This window comes from Anopheles gambiae, chromosome 2 (assembly GCF_943734735.2).
Source record: "Anopheles gambiae chromosome 2, idAnoGambNW_F1_1, whole genome shotgun sequence".
NCBI classification, from domain to species: domain Eukaryota; kingdom Metazoa; phylum Arthropoda; class Insecta; order Diptera; family Culicidae; genus Anopheles; species Anopheles gambiae.
Genome location: NC_064601.1, coordinates 101535293 through 101551490, shown reverse-complemented (window position 1 = coordinate 101551490; position 16198 = coordinate 101535293). Strand labels below are relative to the sequence as shown.

The window sequence follows — 16198 nt, the reverse complement described above, 5'->3', positions numbered from 1 at the left end:
GTCGGAAGTCCCAGCATCGACACGTTCATATGAAAATCAATTCTCATTCTGATACTAGAGATGCATCATGCATCATCATAGGTCTTTAATTGCTTTGCCAATTGGTGAAAGACTTCATTAGAGTCCGAATGTCAATAAATTTGCAAAACACTGGCTAAAGAGCTTGTTAACTGCTAGATAAAGAGCGTTTCTCGAGTCCGCACGTACAACTGTTGCAAAATGATAGTCAGTTGATCTTACTGATGAAACAAGTGCACTGGAATGAATGAATTTATAATGGTTTTAATGATCATCATGCCATGACAGACCGTTGACAGTGACGAAAGCATCCTCACGAATTAAAGTCAATACAAATTTGCTCTCACTGTCTCATTACAGTTTGGCCTTTTTATAGAAATAACAGAATTTGGTAACTTTTTGACAACTTTTCCCTGTTGCTGCTCCAATCTATGCATTAACAAATTAGTTGTTTGAGAAAAACATTTGGAACAAAACGAAGAACAAGCGTTTTGTTATTCAATTGCTGTACAATCGTCAACTCACACGACTTAACAACATGTCCGTCGTGGGTTCAAGCCATTTATCGATCGGTCCCCATCGTTACTCGAACTTGACAATCAGGCTTGGTACCTGAATAAGTTTCGAAAGCCTTTAGAGGGCCGGCATGCGCCAAATAGAAGACTAATCCAAAGTCTTACGAAGAGTCCAAACTATCCTATCTTAAAATAATGAGTTTTGTTCATATTTTGACCCATAAAGTTTGAGTTCAGATTTCTTAGATACTGTTCAGATATCCCCGTGGCTATATAAAAGCCCTGTGACAACTTCCAAAAACCATGCCGAAAAACTTCTAAAGGTGATGATTTGTTCATTGCTTGACTTCTAATCGTGTCCAAGTCAAGTCGTCTCCTATGGAGAAAATGAACAGTTAAAAGTTCCAACTTCATGTTGATGATTGCTGACTTTTTCCTTTTCAATGTCCAAGTTTGCCCGCTGCTATAAGGCCAAGGATTGTGTGTTTGGTGTTTGTCCTTCTTGGTGTGGCATCCAATAGAAAGTTTTCCATCCTCCCCCCCCTTCCCCAACACTAATTTTGGGTATAATTTTCCCCTAGAGTACCATTTGTACGTCGGTCTCACACACACCCAATACGTGACAGTTGAAGAGTTTTACAGCTCCCCCCCCAAAGGAGACTTTCATTAATTTGTTCCTCCCAATTTCCCTCTTTCTCCCAAACAAAAAAAAAAAAAAACCCTCCACAGCACGCGGCCGAAATAGAGAAGAAACAGAATGAGTCGGAAAACAAGAAGCTGCTCGGCACGGTCGTCCAGTACGGCAGCGTCGTCCAGCTGTTGCATCTCAAATCGAACAAGTACGTCACGGTCAACATCCGGCTGCCGGCACTGCTCGAGAAGAACGCGATGCGCGTGTACCTGGACGCGAACGGCAACGAGGGCTCCTGGTTCTACATCATGCCGTTCTACAAGCTCCGCTCGGCCGGAGACAATGTGGTCGTCAGCGATAAGGTCATCCTGAAGCCAGTCAATGCAAACCGGCAAAATCTGCACGTAGCCGTCACGTACGAGCTGCCGGACAACCCAGGCAGCAAGGAGGTGAACGTACTGAACTCGTCCACCTCCTGGAAGATAACGCTGTTCATGGAGCAGCGCGAAAACCAGGAGGACGTGCTGAAGGGTGGCGACGTGGTGCGGCTGTTTCACGCCGAGCAGGAAAAGTTCCTCACGATGGACGAGTACAAGAAGCAGCAGCACGTGTTTCTCCGCACCACCGGGCGAAGCAGTGCGACGGCCGCCACCAGCAGCAAGGCGCTGTGGGAGGTGGAGGTCGTCCAGCACGACAGCTGTCGGGGTGGAGCGGGACACTGGAATTCGCTGTTCCGGTTCAAGCATCTAGCGACCGGGTACTATCTGGCGGCGGAAATCGATGAAGACATCTCGCGGACGGAAAAGTCGAGCAGTTCGAGCCACCCGCAGGGAGGGGACTCGTTCCGTCTCGTGCCGGTACCACATTCGAGCGATATTGCGTCAGTGTTTGAGCTCGACTCGACAACCATCACCCGTCCGGAAGGGCTTGTCCCACAGTCGAGCTACGTGCGGTTGCGGCATCTCTGCTCCAGCACCTGGGTGCATGCGACCTCCGTGCCGATCGATATCGACGACGACAAGCCCGTCATGTCGAAGGTGGGCTGTTCGGCGATCAAGGAAGACAAGGAAGCGTTTCAGCTCATCCCGGTATCGCCGGTCGAGGTGCGTGACCTAGACTTTGCCAACGACGCGTGCAAACTGCTGCTGGCGATGAGTACCAAGCTCGAGAACGGCACGATATCGTCCAACGAGCGCCGTTCGCTGATTGCCCTACTCCAAGACATTGTGTTCTTCATCGCGGGGCAGGAGAACGATCAGAACAAATCGGACGCACTGGATCTAACGATCAACAACCCGAACCGCGACCGGCAGAAGCTGCTGCGCGAGCAGTACATCCTGAAGCAGCTGTTCAAGATCCTGCAGGGCCCGTTCCAGGAGACGAAGAACAACGACGGCCCATTCCTGAAGATCGATGAGCTGGGCGATCCGAAGAATGCGCCGTTCAAGAACATCTTCCGGCTGTGCTACCGGATACTGAAGCTGAGTCAGCAGGACTACCGCAAAAATCAGGAGTACATTGCGAAACACTTCGGGCTGATGCAGAAACAGATCGGGTACGACATACTGGCGGAGGATACGATCACCGCTCTGCTGCACAACAATCGGAAGTTGCTGGAGAAGCACATTACGGCGGCGGAGATCGAAACGTTTGTGGGGCTGGTACGGAAGAACATGCAGAGCTGGCAGTCCCGCTTTCTGGACTATCTGTCCGATCTGTGCGTGTCGAACAAGAAGGCGATCGCGGTCACGCAGGAGCTGATATGTAAGAGTGTGCTGAGCTCGAAGAATGCGGACATACTGATCGAAACGTTTCTGCGCGAGGTGGACGATGATCCGCTCGGGTATTTGAGTGAGCTGGAGCGAGGCAATCGGGAGTTTACCGAGATACGGGAGGTGGATGAATCGAGCTCGGGTGTGGAGGGCGATTCGAAGGGCACCGCGAACGGGAAGCGAAAGCTGGACGAGAAGAAGCGCTACGAGGTGGTGCTGATGTGGACGAATCGAACGGTAAGTGTAGGGTAAGGACTGGAGGAGAGAATACTCGCTCTTTTCAGTTATTTGAATCTTAGTATATGAGTGGTTATAGAGACTTAGAGTGAGTTGAACCCAAAAAGAGTGAGTATTTTAAACTTTGATGCTAGACTCTTAATGCTGATTTGAATTCTTACAGCTTCCAACAACTCACTCACTCACTCTTACTCAGTGCGTACTCTAGTAGACAGTCATTAAACCGTACGAATTCTGCATCTCCATTCTAGCAATCAAAATCCATGAGCCGGCTGGCCCAAGGGCTCAAGATCGGGCGTGCAGTGGATACGGCCATCCTCGACTACTACCGGCACCAGCTAAACCTGTTCTCGAACATGTGCCTCAACCGGCAGTACCTCGCACTGAACAACCTTTCGCCGCATCTCGACATCGATCTGATACTGCGCTGCATGTCGGACAAGACGGTGCCGTACGATTTGCGTGCGTCATTCTGCCGCCTGATGCTGCACCTGCACGTCGACCGCGACCCACAGGAACCGGTAACGCCGGTCAAGTATGCGCGTCTCTGGTCCGAAATACCAACCGTCATGTCAATCAACGAGTAAGTGAGGCGCGGGTGTACGTACGCGATTACCGTGAGATATCCGGGTTCAGTAATGTATCTCTCTCTCTATCTCTCTCTCTCGCGCGCGCTCTGTCTGTAGTTACGACATCGAGAAGCAACTGGACAGCAACAAGGAAGCGGTACGGGCCCGGTTCAACAAAACGATCGCGTTCGTGGAGGACTACCTGTGCAATCACGTCGTCTCGAAGATGTGGTTCGCCGACCAGGACCAAAACAAGCTCACGTTCGAGGTGGTGAAGCTGGCGCGCGATCTCATCTACTTCGGGTTTTACAGCTTTAGCGATCTGCTGCGGCTGACCAAAACGCTGCTCAACATACTGGACTGCGTGTCGAGCAGTGAGGCGGACGGGACGGGCCTCCCGACCGGGCATATCGATTGTAAGTGTCGCGAGGGACTGTTATTCTTAACGCTTCTTCTTTCAACATTAACCGTTTGTTAAGTTAACTTTAAGTCTTAATGTTAGTAGTAGAGGGAGCATTTCGATGGAATGTTTTTTTCTAACTTTATGTCTTCGGGACGGAACTCGTGATTTTCCGTTTCTTTAATGCGCGCTACCTTTACAACTAAATGTCTAAACTACTAATTACGAGCCACGTTCGAAACCTGTTCCTGTCCATTGCACGCTTGACGAAATGGCAACACTAACACACACTAACAGCAGCAGCAGCAGCGGGGGAACAGGGAACCGCACTGCCCGGCATAGCGGTGCAGGACGAGGACGCCGGCAAGGAGTCGAACGGTCGGAAAGATTCTAGCGACTCTAGCGCCGGGGGCCTGCTAACGACCGAGTTCGGGCTGCCCAAAAAGCTGAACCGTTCCGCCTCGACCGTGGCCGTGCTGGCCGCCATCGAGGCGACGAAGAGTGCGGGCAAGTTTCGCTCCGGCAGCATCCCGGAGGCGAACATCGGTGGTGGTGGTGGAGTCCCCGGTAGCAATGATGGTGGTGGTGGTAAGTCTGGGTCATTTGCATGGTAGCGTTGCTCGCTTTAGATATGTAGTTTTGTACTAAAATGCCTCTCACTACACTTCTCACGGGAAAATCCTAATCCGAGGAATGCACAATCTCAATGTAGGTACCCTAACTAGTCCGGTTTGTGTGCTGGAATTATTCAATTACGCTATAATTTAATCTCCCCGTTTTGGAGCAATCCTATTACCTCGTCTAGGCGGATGAAGACATTATGCACGTTATTCCTAATTTAGCACTAATTATATTTTAGAGTACCTTCACGGTTTCAACCACTCCATAACTCCCCTAAACAACACGCCTAATCATCACACCCACCGTTGAACTCCTGCTTTCCTGCCACGATATTATTCCGCAGCACATTGACGCACGCATTTTGACTCCTCCTCGTTATCTCTTCTGGGACTAATTGAATCTGCGCCATGATAAAGCTAGCTGCTGAGTTCGGGCACTGTATTTGACATCATCATTTGCGTCAATCTCTTTCTACTGGCCCAACCGGGTTGGAGTACGGTGAAAGGAATTGGGAGCTAATCAAAAACATAAATTCTCGGCTTCTCGGTGCCATCATGATAATGCGAGAATATGAAAACCTTCCAAACTGAACGTATCTTGATGTCCTAGTGCTTGTATGTGGTGTCTTTTCCTTAAATTGGCTACTGAAATGTTGTTCAAAATTTCTACCTTCTCCACGCTATAGTGTTCTTTCTTCCTTCCGATACATTAAAAGTCATTTGTTTCCTAAACTTCCTCCCCCCCTTTCAGCGGAAGGCGGAGTATTGCGACGCATCGGTGATATGGGTGCCGTCATGACCTCGCTCACGCTCGGTCCAATTTCGACCGCAATCGTGTCGCCCACGATACAGCACCGCAAGTCCGTGTCTCAGCTCATGAAAGAGTATCCGCTCGTGATGGACACCAAGCTGAAGATCATTGAAATCCTTCAGTTTATTCTGGACGTTCGCCTGGACTATCGCATTAGCTGTCTGCTGTCCATATTCAAGCGCGAGTTTGATGAGAACGAACAAACGGCATCGACCTGTGCGGCACTAGCGCCCCCTACCGTAATTGTTCCCGAAACGCCCACAATCATACCGCCCGGTAGTGGAGGCGTTCCCTCTACTTCGAACGATACAACATCTCCCGCAGTATCGGTGGTGGTGCCGCCAGCTGACAGTACATCACAGGACGCCAACAGTAGTATGGGTGGAGATACAACTTCTGAGGTATCACTAACGCTGAGCAACACAACGGTTGAAAGCACTACTACCACCAACGCGTCCGATTCGACCTCGGAAGGGCACGGCACAATGTCGAGCGAGGGTGGTACTTCCATGACGGACGGGTTAAGCAGCAGTGGCGGGTCCAAAGCGACCGATACAAGCCTTCCGCCGACGGCGGAGAACATCAATTTGCGGCAGAAAAACATTGACCTTGAATCGATCGGCTACCAGGCGGAAGGTATCTTCGGCTGTACCGAGGACACGTACAATCCGCTCGATCTGGACGGGCAAGGTGGACGGACGTTCCTGCGCGTACTGCTACACCTGATCATGCACGAGTATCCAGCGCTGGTGTCTGGTGCGCTTCATCTACTGTTTCGCCATTTCAGTCAGCGGCACGAGGTACTGCACGCCTTCCGGCAGGTGCAGCTGCTCGTGTCCGACAGTGATGTGGAGTCGTACAAGCAGATCAAGTCCGATCTGGACGTGCTGCGGCAGAGCGTGGAGAAGTCGGAGCTGTGGGTGTACAAGTCGAAGCAGACGGATGATCTGCTGGCCGGTGGTGGAGGGGAGGGTGCTGAAGGAGGCGATGGTTCCGGGGGCAAAGGTGGAGAGCAGGGTGAGGGAGGAGCTGGAGGTGGTGGCAAATCGGCAAGCGCTAAGGGTAAACCGGAGCTCGTCAAGCAAGAATCGCAGCTTAACTTCGATCAAGGGCCGGAGCTGAATCCGGAACAATCGCAAGAGTACAAGAAGATACAGCAGATACTGATACGCATGAACAAGCTGTGCATCACGGCAACCGGGCCGGACGGGTTTGTGAAGCCACGGAAGCACGAGCAGCGCCTGCTGCGCAACGTTGGAGTGCATACGGTCGTGTTGGACCTGCTGCAGATTCCGTACGACGAGAAGGACGACTATCGGATGAACGAGCTGATGCGGTTGGCGCACGAGTTTCTGCAAAACTTCTGCCTAGGCAACCAGCAGAACCAGATACTGCTGCACAAGCAGTTGGATTTGTTCCTGAATCCGGGGGTAAGTTGGTTGCGATTGTCCCCACTGGGACACACTAATATCTCCACTCTGTTGTCTTGTCCCCATATAGATACTGGAGGCGGAAACGGTGTGTGCCATCTTCAAGGATAATCTGAACCTCTGCAATGAGGTGAGCGATAAGGTGGTGCAGCACTTTGTGCACTGCATCGAGATACACGGCCGGCACGTGGAGTATCTGAAGTTCCTGCAGACGATCATCAAGGCGGAGAATCAGTTCATACGCAAGTGCCAGGACATGGTGATGCAGGAGCTCGTGAATGCGGGCGAGGAGGTGTTGGTGTTTTACAACGATAAGGGGTCGTTCAACTACTTCGTCGAGCTGATGCGATCGTACAGTGCGGGTGCGCTGGCTGATCCGAGCCCGCTCATGTACCATATCGAGCTGGTGAAGCTGCTGGCCTGCTGCACGATGGGCAAGAACGTGTACACCGAGATCAAGTGCAACAGTTTGCTAGCGCTGGACGATATCGTGGCCATGATATCGCACCCGGATTGCATTCCCGAGGTGAAGGTAGCGTACGTGGACTTCCTGTGCCACTGCTACATCGACACGGAGGTGGAGGTGAAGGAGATCTACTCGTCGAACCATATGTGGTGCCTGTTCGAGAAGTCGTTCCTGATCGATATTAACAACGTGGTGAAGGGTGGATCCTTCACAAACAAGCAGCTGGAGAACTACGTCTGCAACGAGGTGATGAACATACTGACGACCTTCTTCAACAGTCAGTTTTCCGACCAGAGCACGGCATTGCAGGTTAGTAGTAGTAATTGGGTTTGAAGCCATGTCGCCCGTGTACTGGTGATTGAAGATGATTGATATTTTTTGATTGTGCCGATTAACGAATCACAAGCGGCATACCGCACCGGAAGAGCCACGGCTGGAGGAAGGTGGACCGGCCAGCTTGTGGGAAACGCAGCTGAATCGAATGATCTTGGGCCAGCGGTACCAGATCAAGCGATTGCTGCGGCAGAACAGCTTGAACGATGTTCGGTTGCCGATGTTGAAAAGGCTGGTCCTCAGTCAGGCAAGGCAAAAACAACACTGTGGTGTGACTTTTCAGTATCGCTAGAAGTTGGAAAGGTTCGCTCGATCATTTTGTAGACAAGCTAAGGCGTGTGTGAATCCCAGTGTTGATGCATTTTAGCGCCATCTTGCGGCAAAACAAGAGAAGTACATGACTGAATACTAATTTCTTTTCCTTGGTACTCCTTCACAGAAACGGCAGCTAATCTTCGTCAAGATCCTGCAGAACTCCTTCAAACTGACGCAATGCAAAGGGCTCACACCGTCGCAGCGCTTCAACGTGGAGAACTGCATCCGCACGCTCTCGGAAAAAGCGAAACCACGCGGCATCGCCATCCCGATCGATCTCGAGAACCAGGTGGTGAAGATGTTCAACAAAACGGCAATGCTTTCGCGCCAAACCAGCAAATGGCTGCTAGTTACCAAGCAGACCAAGATGGAACGCTCCCAGTCGCAGATCATGCGCATGGATCGGAGCATCATCGAGGGACTGCAGGACATTGTGTCGCTGCTGGAGGACAAACTGAAGCCGCTGGTCGAAGCGGAACAATCGCTGCTGGTGGATATCCTGTACCGGTCGGAGCTACTCTTCCCACTGAACACCGAATCGCGCAAAAAGTGTGAAACCGGTGACTTTATCCGTCATCTCATCAAGCACACCGAAAAGCTGCTGGAAGAAAAGGAGGAAAAGCTGTGCGTGAAGATACTGAAGACGCTCAAAGAGATGATGACGATCGATTGCGATTACGGCGATAAGGGCGATCATTTGCGGACGATTCTGCTGAAACGTTACTTTGGGAATGATTTCACCCTGCAGGCACCGGTGGCAGCACTGCCGGGAGCGGTCGGTCCGGCCGTTCTGCAGCCGGCGAACGTTTCTACGGCTGTTGGGTCACCGATGGCGAGTGTGTCGCACGGTCCGGGTGCGAAGTATCTTATCCGGGCTGGACGTACCCTGCACGAGGTACAGAACCATCTCGACAAGGAAGGGGCCAGCGATCTGGTCATTGAGCTGGTCATTAAATCCATCAACTCACCGTCGATCTTCGTCGAAGCGATCGAGCTGGGCATCGCGCTGCTGGAGGGTGGCAACCCGATCATCCAGAAGGGCATGTACAACAAGTTCCTGAGCAACGATCTGAGCCAGTCGTTCTTTAAGGTGTTCTTCGACAAGATGAAGGACGCACAGCAGGAGATAAAGTCAACCGTCACCGTGAACACGTCCGATATGGCGGCGAACAAGGCAAGCGAAAGCAAGGTCGAGGGCAAGGATCAGGACAAGATCGGACAGCGCAAGAACGTGAACAAAGTGAACGGGATCGTCATTACGGAGGACTTTAAGGAGGAGCTGCAGAACGCTGCCCTCATGACGCAACAGTCGTACATAAACGCGCGCAACCTAGCGGCCGCCTCCGATGGGACGGGTTCCGATAATGGGGATGAAAATTCGCTCATGAGCATTGGCAGCTCGGCACTGGAGGACATCCTGGCGGAGAAGCTCGAAAAGCACAAAGACAAGGACGAGAACAACAAGCTCTCGAACAAGGTGCTGGTGATGCAGCCGATCTTGCGCTTTCTGCAGCTGCTCTGCGAGAACCACAACCCGGAGCTGCAGAACCTGCTGCGCAATCAGAACAACAAGACGAACTACAATCTCGTGTCGGAGACGCTCATGTTTCTGGACTGTATCTGCGGCTCGACGACGGGTGGGCTGGGATTGTTGGGGTTGTACATTAACGAGAACAATGTGTCGCTGATCAATCAGACGCTGGAAACGCTCACCGAGTACTGTCAGGGACCGTGCCATGATAATCAGAACTGCATTGCGACGCACGAATCGAACGGGTTGGATATTATTACGGCGCTGATACTGAACGACATCAATCCGCTCGGTAAGAACCGGATGGATCTGGTGCTGGAGTTGAAGAACAATGCGTCGAAGTTGCTGCTGGCGATCATGGAGTCGCGTGGAGATAGTGAGAATGCGGAGCGCATTCTGGCGAACATGAACCCGAAGCAGCTGGTGGAGGTGGCGTGCCGGGCGTACCATCAGGACGAGAACATACTGATGCTGCTGAACCAGAGCGATGGTGGAGGAGGTGGCAGTGGTGTTGGTGGTGGTGGTGGCGGTGCTGGAAGTGGTGGAGGTGGAGTGGATGATGGGTACGGAGGCTTGCGGCACGATCTGGGTGATGATGGGCACGATGATGATGATGTTGGGGTATCGCCGAAGGAAGTCGGGCACAACATTTACATCCTGTGCCATCAGCTGGCCCAGCATAACAAGGAGTTGGCGGGATTGCTCAAGATCGATACCTACAATGGTAGTGGTACGGCTGGTAGTAACGCGGCCCCCATTGTGCCAACCTTCCCGGGCGCTAATCCGAGCAGCCTCGGAGGTGGACCACCCAGCAGTGCGAGTGCTAACAGTGCGGCAAGCAAAGCGAACAGCAAAACCAACCAGGCACTGCTCTACTATCAGACGCACACGGCACAGATTGAAATTGTGCGGCACGATCGAACGCTCGAGCAGATCGTATTTCCGATTCCGGAGATCTGCGAGTACCTGACGAAGGATACGAAGGTGCGCGTGCTCAATACGGCCGAGCGGGACGATCAGGGCAGCAAGGTGGCGGACTTTTTCGACCGGCACGAGGCGATGTTCAATGAGATGAAGTGGCAGAAGAAGCTGCGCGGGCAGCCGGCCCTTTTCTGGGTCAGCAGCTACATGTCGCTGTGGAGTAACATTCTGTTCAATTTGGCCGTGCTGATCAACTTGATTGTGGCGTTTTTCTATCCGTTTGAAAATGCTCTCCCAGGTGAGGGATGTTAAGCGAGGCTTTGAATTACTTTAAACTAAAAACTTTGCTTTTCTTTCTCATCTCTTTGAACTAGAACTAAGCTTCCATCTTTCGTCCCTGATCTGGATCGTCATGTTGGTATCACTTGCGATCGTCATCACGCTACCGCGTCAGTCGGGCATCAGGACGTTCGTGGTGGCCCTCATACTGCGGCTCATCTTTTCCTGCGGTCCGGAACCGACGCTCTGGCTGCTCGGATGCATCACCGTCATCATGAAGGGTGTGCACATTATCAGCCTGATGGGTAACTACGGTACGCTCGAGAAGCACTTTGTGTCGATCATTACCGATGCGGAGCTGCTCTATCACTTCTTCTACCTGCTGTTCTGCGTGTTCGGTGTGCTGCTTCATCCATTTTTCTTCTCCATTTTGGTAAGTGTTGGTGAATTAGGGCTACTCACTCTAAGGTGCCGCAACAATCCAAAGGGGTCCTTAAGATCAATTAATTCTGAATCCCTACCAGTACTGGAACTGATGCTGAAACCATAAAGGTCCTGGAACTGATCACGAACCTATACCGGACCTTTTGTCGACCTCAAATGCATATCGGTCCTGGAGATTTAGGTCCTGGATCACGAACCCTTACCTAAGTCCTAGAATGGATACTCAACCCATAGTGGTTCTGGATCTTCTATCACGTATATCTGGATCTCGTATCTGGATCTTATCACCCTTATTGGTCATGAGACTGATCATAATGAACCAACACCACTCCTGGTACCGATCACAAACCCGTACCGATCTTGGAACTGATATTTAACCGCTAGCGTTCCTGGATTTGATCAAAAACACATGTTGATCCTGAAGCTAGTAGAACTGAAACAATATTGGTCTTGGAACTGAACTTTAACCGATACCAGTTCTGGAACCAATCAAGGTCCTGGAACTGATACTGTATTCATATCGGTCCTGGAACTTATCACAAACTTATTCCGGTCTACTGAAACTGATATAGAATACAAATCGTTCCTGGACCTGGACCTGATACAAGTATCGGAACTGATTCCAAATCCATACCGGTCTAGGAAGTGATACTGGACCCAAACCTGTTCTTGAAACGATCACAAATCCATATTGGTCCTGGAATCGATAATGAATCCATATCGGTCCTGGAACTGATACTAAACCCATACCGGTTCTGGAACTGATTCTGAGCTTATACCGGACCTAGAATTGATACTGAACCCATACGGGGCCAGGAACTGATACTGGACCCAAACGTGTTCTTGAAACAATCACAAATCCATATTGGTCCTGGAATCGATCATGAATCTATACCGGTCCTGGAACTGATTCCGAACTAATACCGGGCCTAGAATTGATGCTGAACCCATACCGGTCCAGGAAGTTATACTGAACCCAAACCAGTTCTTGAAACGGTTACGAGCCCATATCGGTTCTGGAATTGGTCATGAACCCTTACCAGTCCTGGAAGTAATATTGATCCCATTCAGGTCCTGGAACCAAACCCATATCGGTTCTGAATTAGCTCCCAATTTTATTACGGTCCTGGAACTGTATCTGTAAATGTTGCATAACGAATCTTGAACCTGTTCGGGTCATGGATACCATACCGATAGGGATTAGCAATGGAGTGCACTTAGCACTTAGCACTTAGTGCTTAATCTAAGTGATGATAGTGAGTCATATTATTACTACTTCTTCTATTGCAGCTCTTCGATGTGGTGTACCGTGAAGAAACCCTGCTCAATGTGATACGCTCCGTAACGCGAAATGGGCGATCGATCATCTTAACCGCCGTCCTAGCGCTCATCCTCGTCTACATGTTCTCCATCATTGGGTACATGTTCTTCCGGGACGATTTCCTCGTGCCAGTCGATGAAGAGTACACACCACCGGCCATTCCCACAGCCGGAGATGCCGGATGCACTGGAGATTCCGCAACCGTCAGCCACATGGTACCGCCGGACGTAGTGGAGCAGGTAGTACAGGCAACCTGTTCGAAGCCCCCCGGTACCGCCAGCACCGAGCTAGCCGACGATGGTGGCGAAATGAAGGAGCGCGGCTGCGATTCAATGATCATGTGCATCATCACCACCCTCAACCAGGGCCTAAGAAATGGGGGCGGCATTGGCGATATACTGCGAGCGCCGAGCCGTAAGGAGACGCTGTTTGTACCGCGCGTCGTGTACGATTTGCTGTTCTTCTTCATCGTCATCATCATTGTGCTGAACCTGATCTTCGGCGTGATCATCGACACGTTCGCCGATCTGAGAAGCGAGAAGCAGCAGAAGGAGCTAATCCTGAAGAACACCTGCTTCATCTGCGGCCTCAACCGGTCCGCGTTCGACAACAAGACGGTCAGCTTCGAGGAGCACATCAAGAACGAGCACAACATGTGGCACTATCTGTACTTTATCGTGCTGGTAAAGGTGAAGGATCCGACCGAGTTTACCGGCCCGGAGAGTTACGTGCACGCGATGGTGAAGGCAAACATACAGGATTGGTTCCCGCGACTGCGAGCGATGTCACTGGCCGCCGTCGATGGCGATGGGGAGCAGATCGAGCTGCGCAGTTTGAAGAATCTGCTCGAAACAAACCACATTGCGGTGCGGGAGCTGATGACGCAGATCATGGAGCTGGAGAATAAGGTGAGGCTTTAGCTTGAACCTTTCGCGGTGTGACAGAGGAGTTAATTGCTTCCCCGTTTTTTTTTTTGCCTTTTTCTAGATGACGGAGCAACGCAAACAGCGGCAAAGACACGCCCTGCTCAACCCAACCACGTCCACATCGTACCAGTTCTACCCACAGCTCTGATGCTCGTCGTCCGCCCTGCTCGGTGAGGATGGCCGGCGGAAGATGATGGCCTAAAGCAGTGGAATTGTTCTCGGAACATTATTTGTGATACGGACGGTCCCTTGTGTTTTTTTTTTTTTTTTTTTTTTTTTTTTTTTTTGTCAGTTAGTCTATTTAAATATTTGTCCTGAAAGAGGAGGTTGGCTTCTCTTCGTCCCTGAGTGAGTCGATCGTTTTGATAATGTTTTTTTGTTGATTTCCACCCATTTTCAAGTTAAACTTAATGGCGTGTGGTTATGTTTACCCGCTGCTCAGCGTCCCGAAAGTGAGTGAGTGAGTGAGGAAGAGAAATTGTTAATGATGTAAAATGAAAGCGAAACAAAGTGAAAGAAAGAGAGAGAAAGAGGGTGTACAGTTTAGTCTTTCCTATAGGCCAATTTAAACCGTAGCGTGTAGTTGTGTAGAAAAGGGCTCTTAAATGTTGAACGAGTTCAGTAAGCTAAGCTGCATGTTATTTATGGATTAATTTTATAAGCACACAAACCGTTTCTTAAATAGTAAAATCAATCACTTCAACGGATCATTAAATAAGTAAGCCTTTTAGAATACAGGAAAACAGTGTTCGATAATGAATGATTCTATACGATCTATATGAGTGTGTGTGTGGCGAGAGAAAGTGTTTTTTGTAGCTTTTAGGAGAAATTGTTTACATTTGTGTTGTTTCTATACCGTCGTTTTCTAGCTCTACAATTTTAGGCGTCGTTGTGATCGTACCGTACTTGCACATTCTCTAAACTCATTCCTGTGGCACACTATTTGGTAGGGCGCCGCTACCACTTACTAACCAAACCGTGACTCTTTTGCCGTGAATCTCTTGCACTTAATCCCACCCCGTCTCTAGTAGCGCGTTGTTGTTGGCTTTATGGCCGTTAACCTTAACAGACTGACCTTTTATACTGTGAACACACTGTGCTGTATACCCAATCCCTCTACTAATGTGCTTTTCTAATTAATAGCAAAATCCATTTCAAAACAACCTCTGCATGCATATCTCTGCAACCTCTGCACTGCGACAACCTCTGTACCGCTGACAATAATTGTGATTGTGAAGAAAATCCCCCCCCGGTTAGAACTAATCGCTAAATCTCTTAGAAACTTTTCATCCCCATTAAGACTCGTGACTTATTGTACCGTGAGGAAAGTTTTAAAAGCAATTTCTATACGTATCTTACCTATCTAACCGTAACGCAAGCAACGAATAATCGTTATAATACTGCTCCCATTCATTTTATATGCAATCTGTGCAATCTTTTGCCGAAACATCACCTTACTAGAGCACTAAACCTGTGTGTGTCTTCTTTTGTTATGATCTGTTCCTTAGTAGTATTGTAATTATGTTGTATTCTGTTGGATTGTTTCGCTTTCTACTCTATTTCGCGCTCTGTTTGTTTATTGTTCCTTTTTTTGTTGTGCTTATCTGCACTATTTTCGCAACATAAACAAACCATTGTTGAAATTCTCTTTAAAGTGTACAAGATAAAATTTATATTAAAAAATTGCACACTTCAACACACTTCATTGTTCATGTAAAATGCGCGAGGCGTGTTATTGTGTGAAAAGATACAAGAGGAGAGCAATTAAGAGTTCTTGTTGTCTTCTCACCGCACGTTGTATATCGTAAAGTACGTTTAATAAAAGCACGATTGTTTATTAGAGCGAAAAACAAGGGGGTTAAAAAATAAGATAAATTGAAAATAAACACCGCAAAGAGATGAGAAAATGAGAAACAGTTTCAAAAACTCCCAAAATAACTTTACATTACTACGTGATACATATGAGCGAAATCAAACATAGTGAAAAGAAACGTTGCAAGAAGCAGAACACAAACACAGAAAGAGGGATTGAACTAAAGAATGAAAAAAAAAACAACACATAATAGACTCAGAAGTGAATAGTTTGTTAAAAGTAGAGCAAGCTCACCTTAAATATAAACTCAAAAACAGGAAAGCATTACACTTTATACTAGAGAGCAAAGCAAAATAGATATGTGACACTTAGTGAATGGTGGTATGTCAAACAAAGCAAAAAAAACCCCTACCAACAACTTACTCTACAATTCTACATCTCTTCAAAACAAGGTTTTGCTGTAACTGGAAAAAACAAAGTTTTGTGTCGACTTTAAATGTTCTTTAGAAAAAAGCGGAAAGAAACTGGCAAACAATTTCGTTTCGGATGCAGAATTAACAATGAACAATTGAACCACTCATTCTTTGTTGTTTACTAGGAGGAAGAAGCAGAATCTCCCGTTCTCCCGTTTATATCACCGAGTTCGGGCTGCACGAGCGGTTTTTGGTCGTTACAATTACTGCCTGCCTGCCTGCAAGGCTCACCATCGCATCGCGGGAGAAAACGAGGAGCTGAATTTCGATCGCTTGGTTTGGGTTAAAAATCTGACTTTGTTCCCCTTTTTTCGGGTTGGTTGGTGCTGTTGTGAGGACTACTTCTGATTGGCAATAGTAGAAGCCCCTCTCG

At 49.1% G+C, this 16198-nt stretch overlaps 1 protein-coding gene across 5 annotated transcripts in view; it reads left to right on the top strand.

Moving 5' to 3' along the window:
* The window catches only part of LOC1277082 (inositol 1,4,5-trisphosphate receptor), a 39516-nt gene extending 23686 nt beyond the window's left edge, over positions 1-15830 (top strand). For 2 of the 5 annotated variants that reach the window (XM_061652144.1, XM_061652145.1), the window contains exons 4-13: positions 1263-3173; positions 3425-3756; positions 3860-4158; positions 4440-4730; positions 5514-7003; positions 7074-7778; positions 8242-10867; positions 10944-11281; positions 12583-13521; positions 13601-15830. In XM_061652144.1, coding sequence (XP_061508128.1) covers positions 1263-3173; positions 3425-3756; positions 3860-4158; positions 4440-4730; positions 5514-7003; positions 7074-7778; positions 8242-10867; positions 10944-11281; positions 12583-13521; positions 13601-13687 — 9018 coding nt within the window. In that variant the 3' untranslated portion in view covers positions 13688-15830. The remainder of the gene's footprint in view (positions 1-1262; positions 3174-3424; positions 3757-3859; positions 4159-4439; positions 4731-5513; positions 7004-7073; positions 7779-8241; positions 10868-10943; positions 11282-12582; positions 13522-13600) is intronic. The other 3 variants (XM_061652146.1, XM_061652147.1, XM_061652149.1) reach the window with 3 other exon arrangements.
* Positions 15831-16198: the final 368 nt, after the last annotated feature.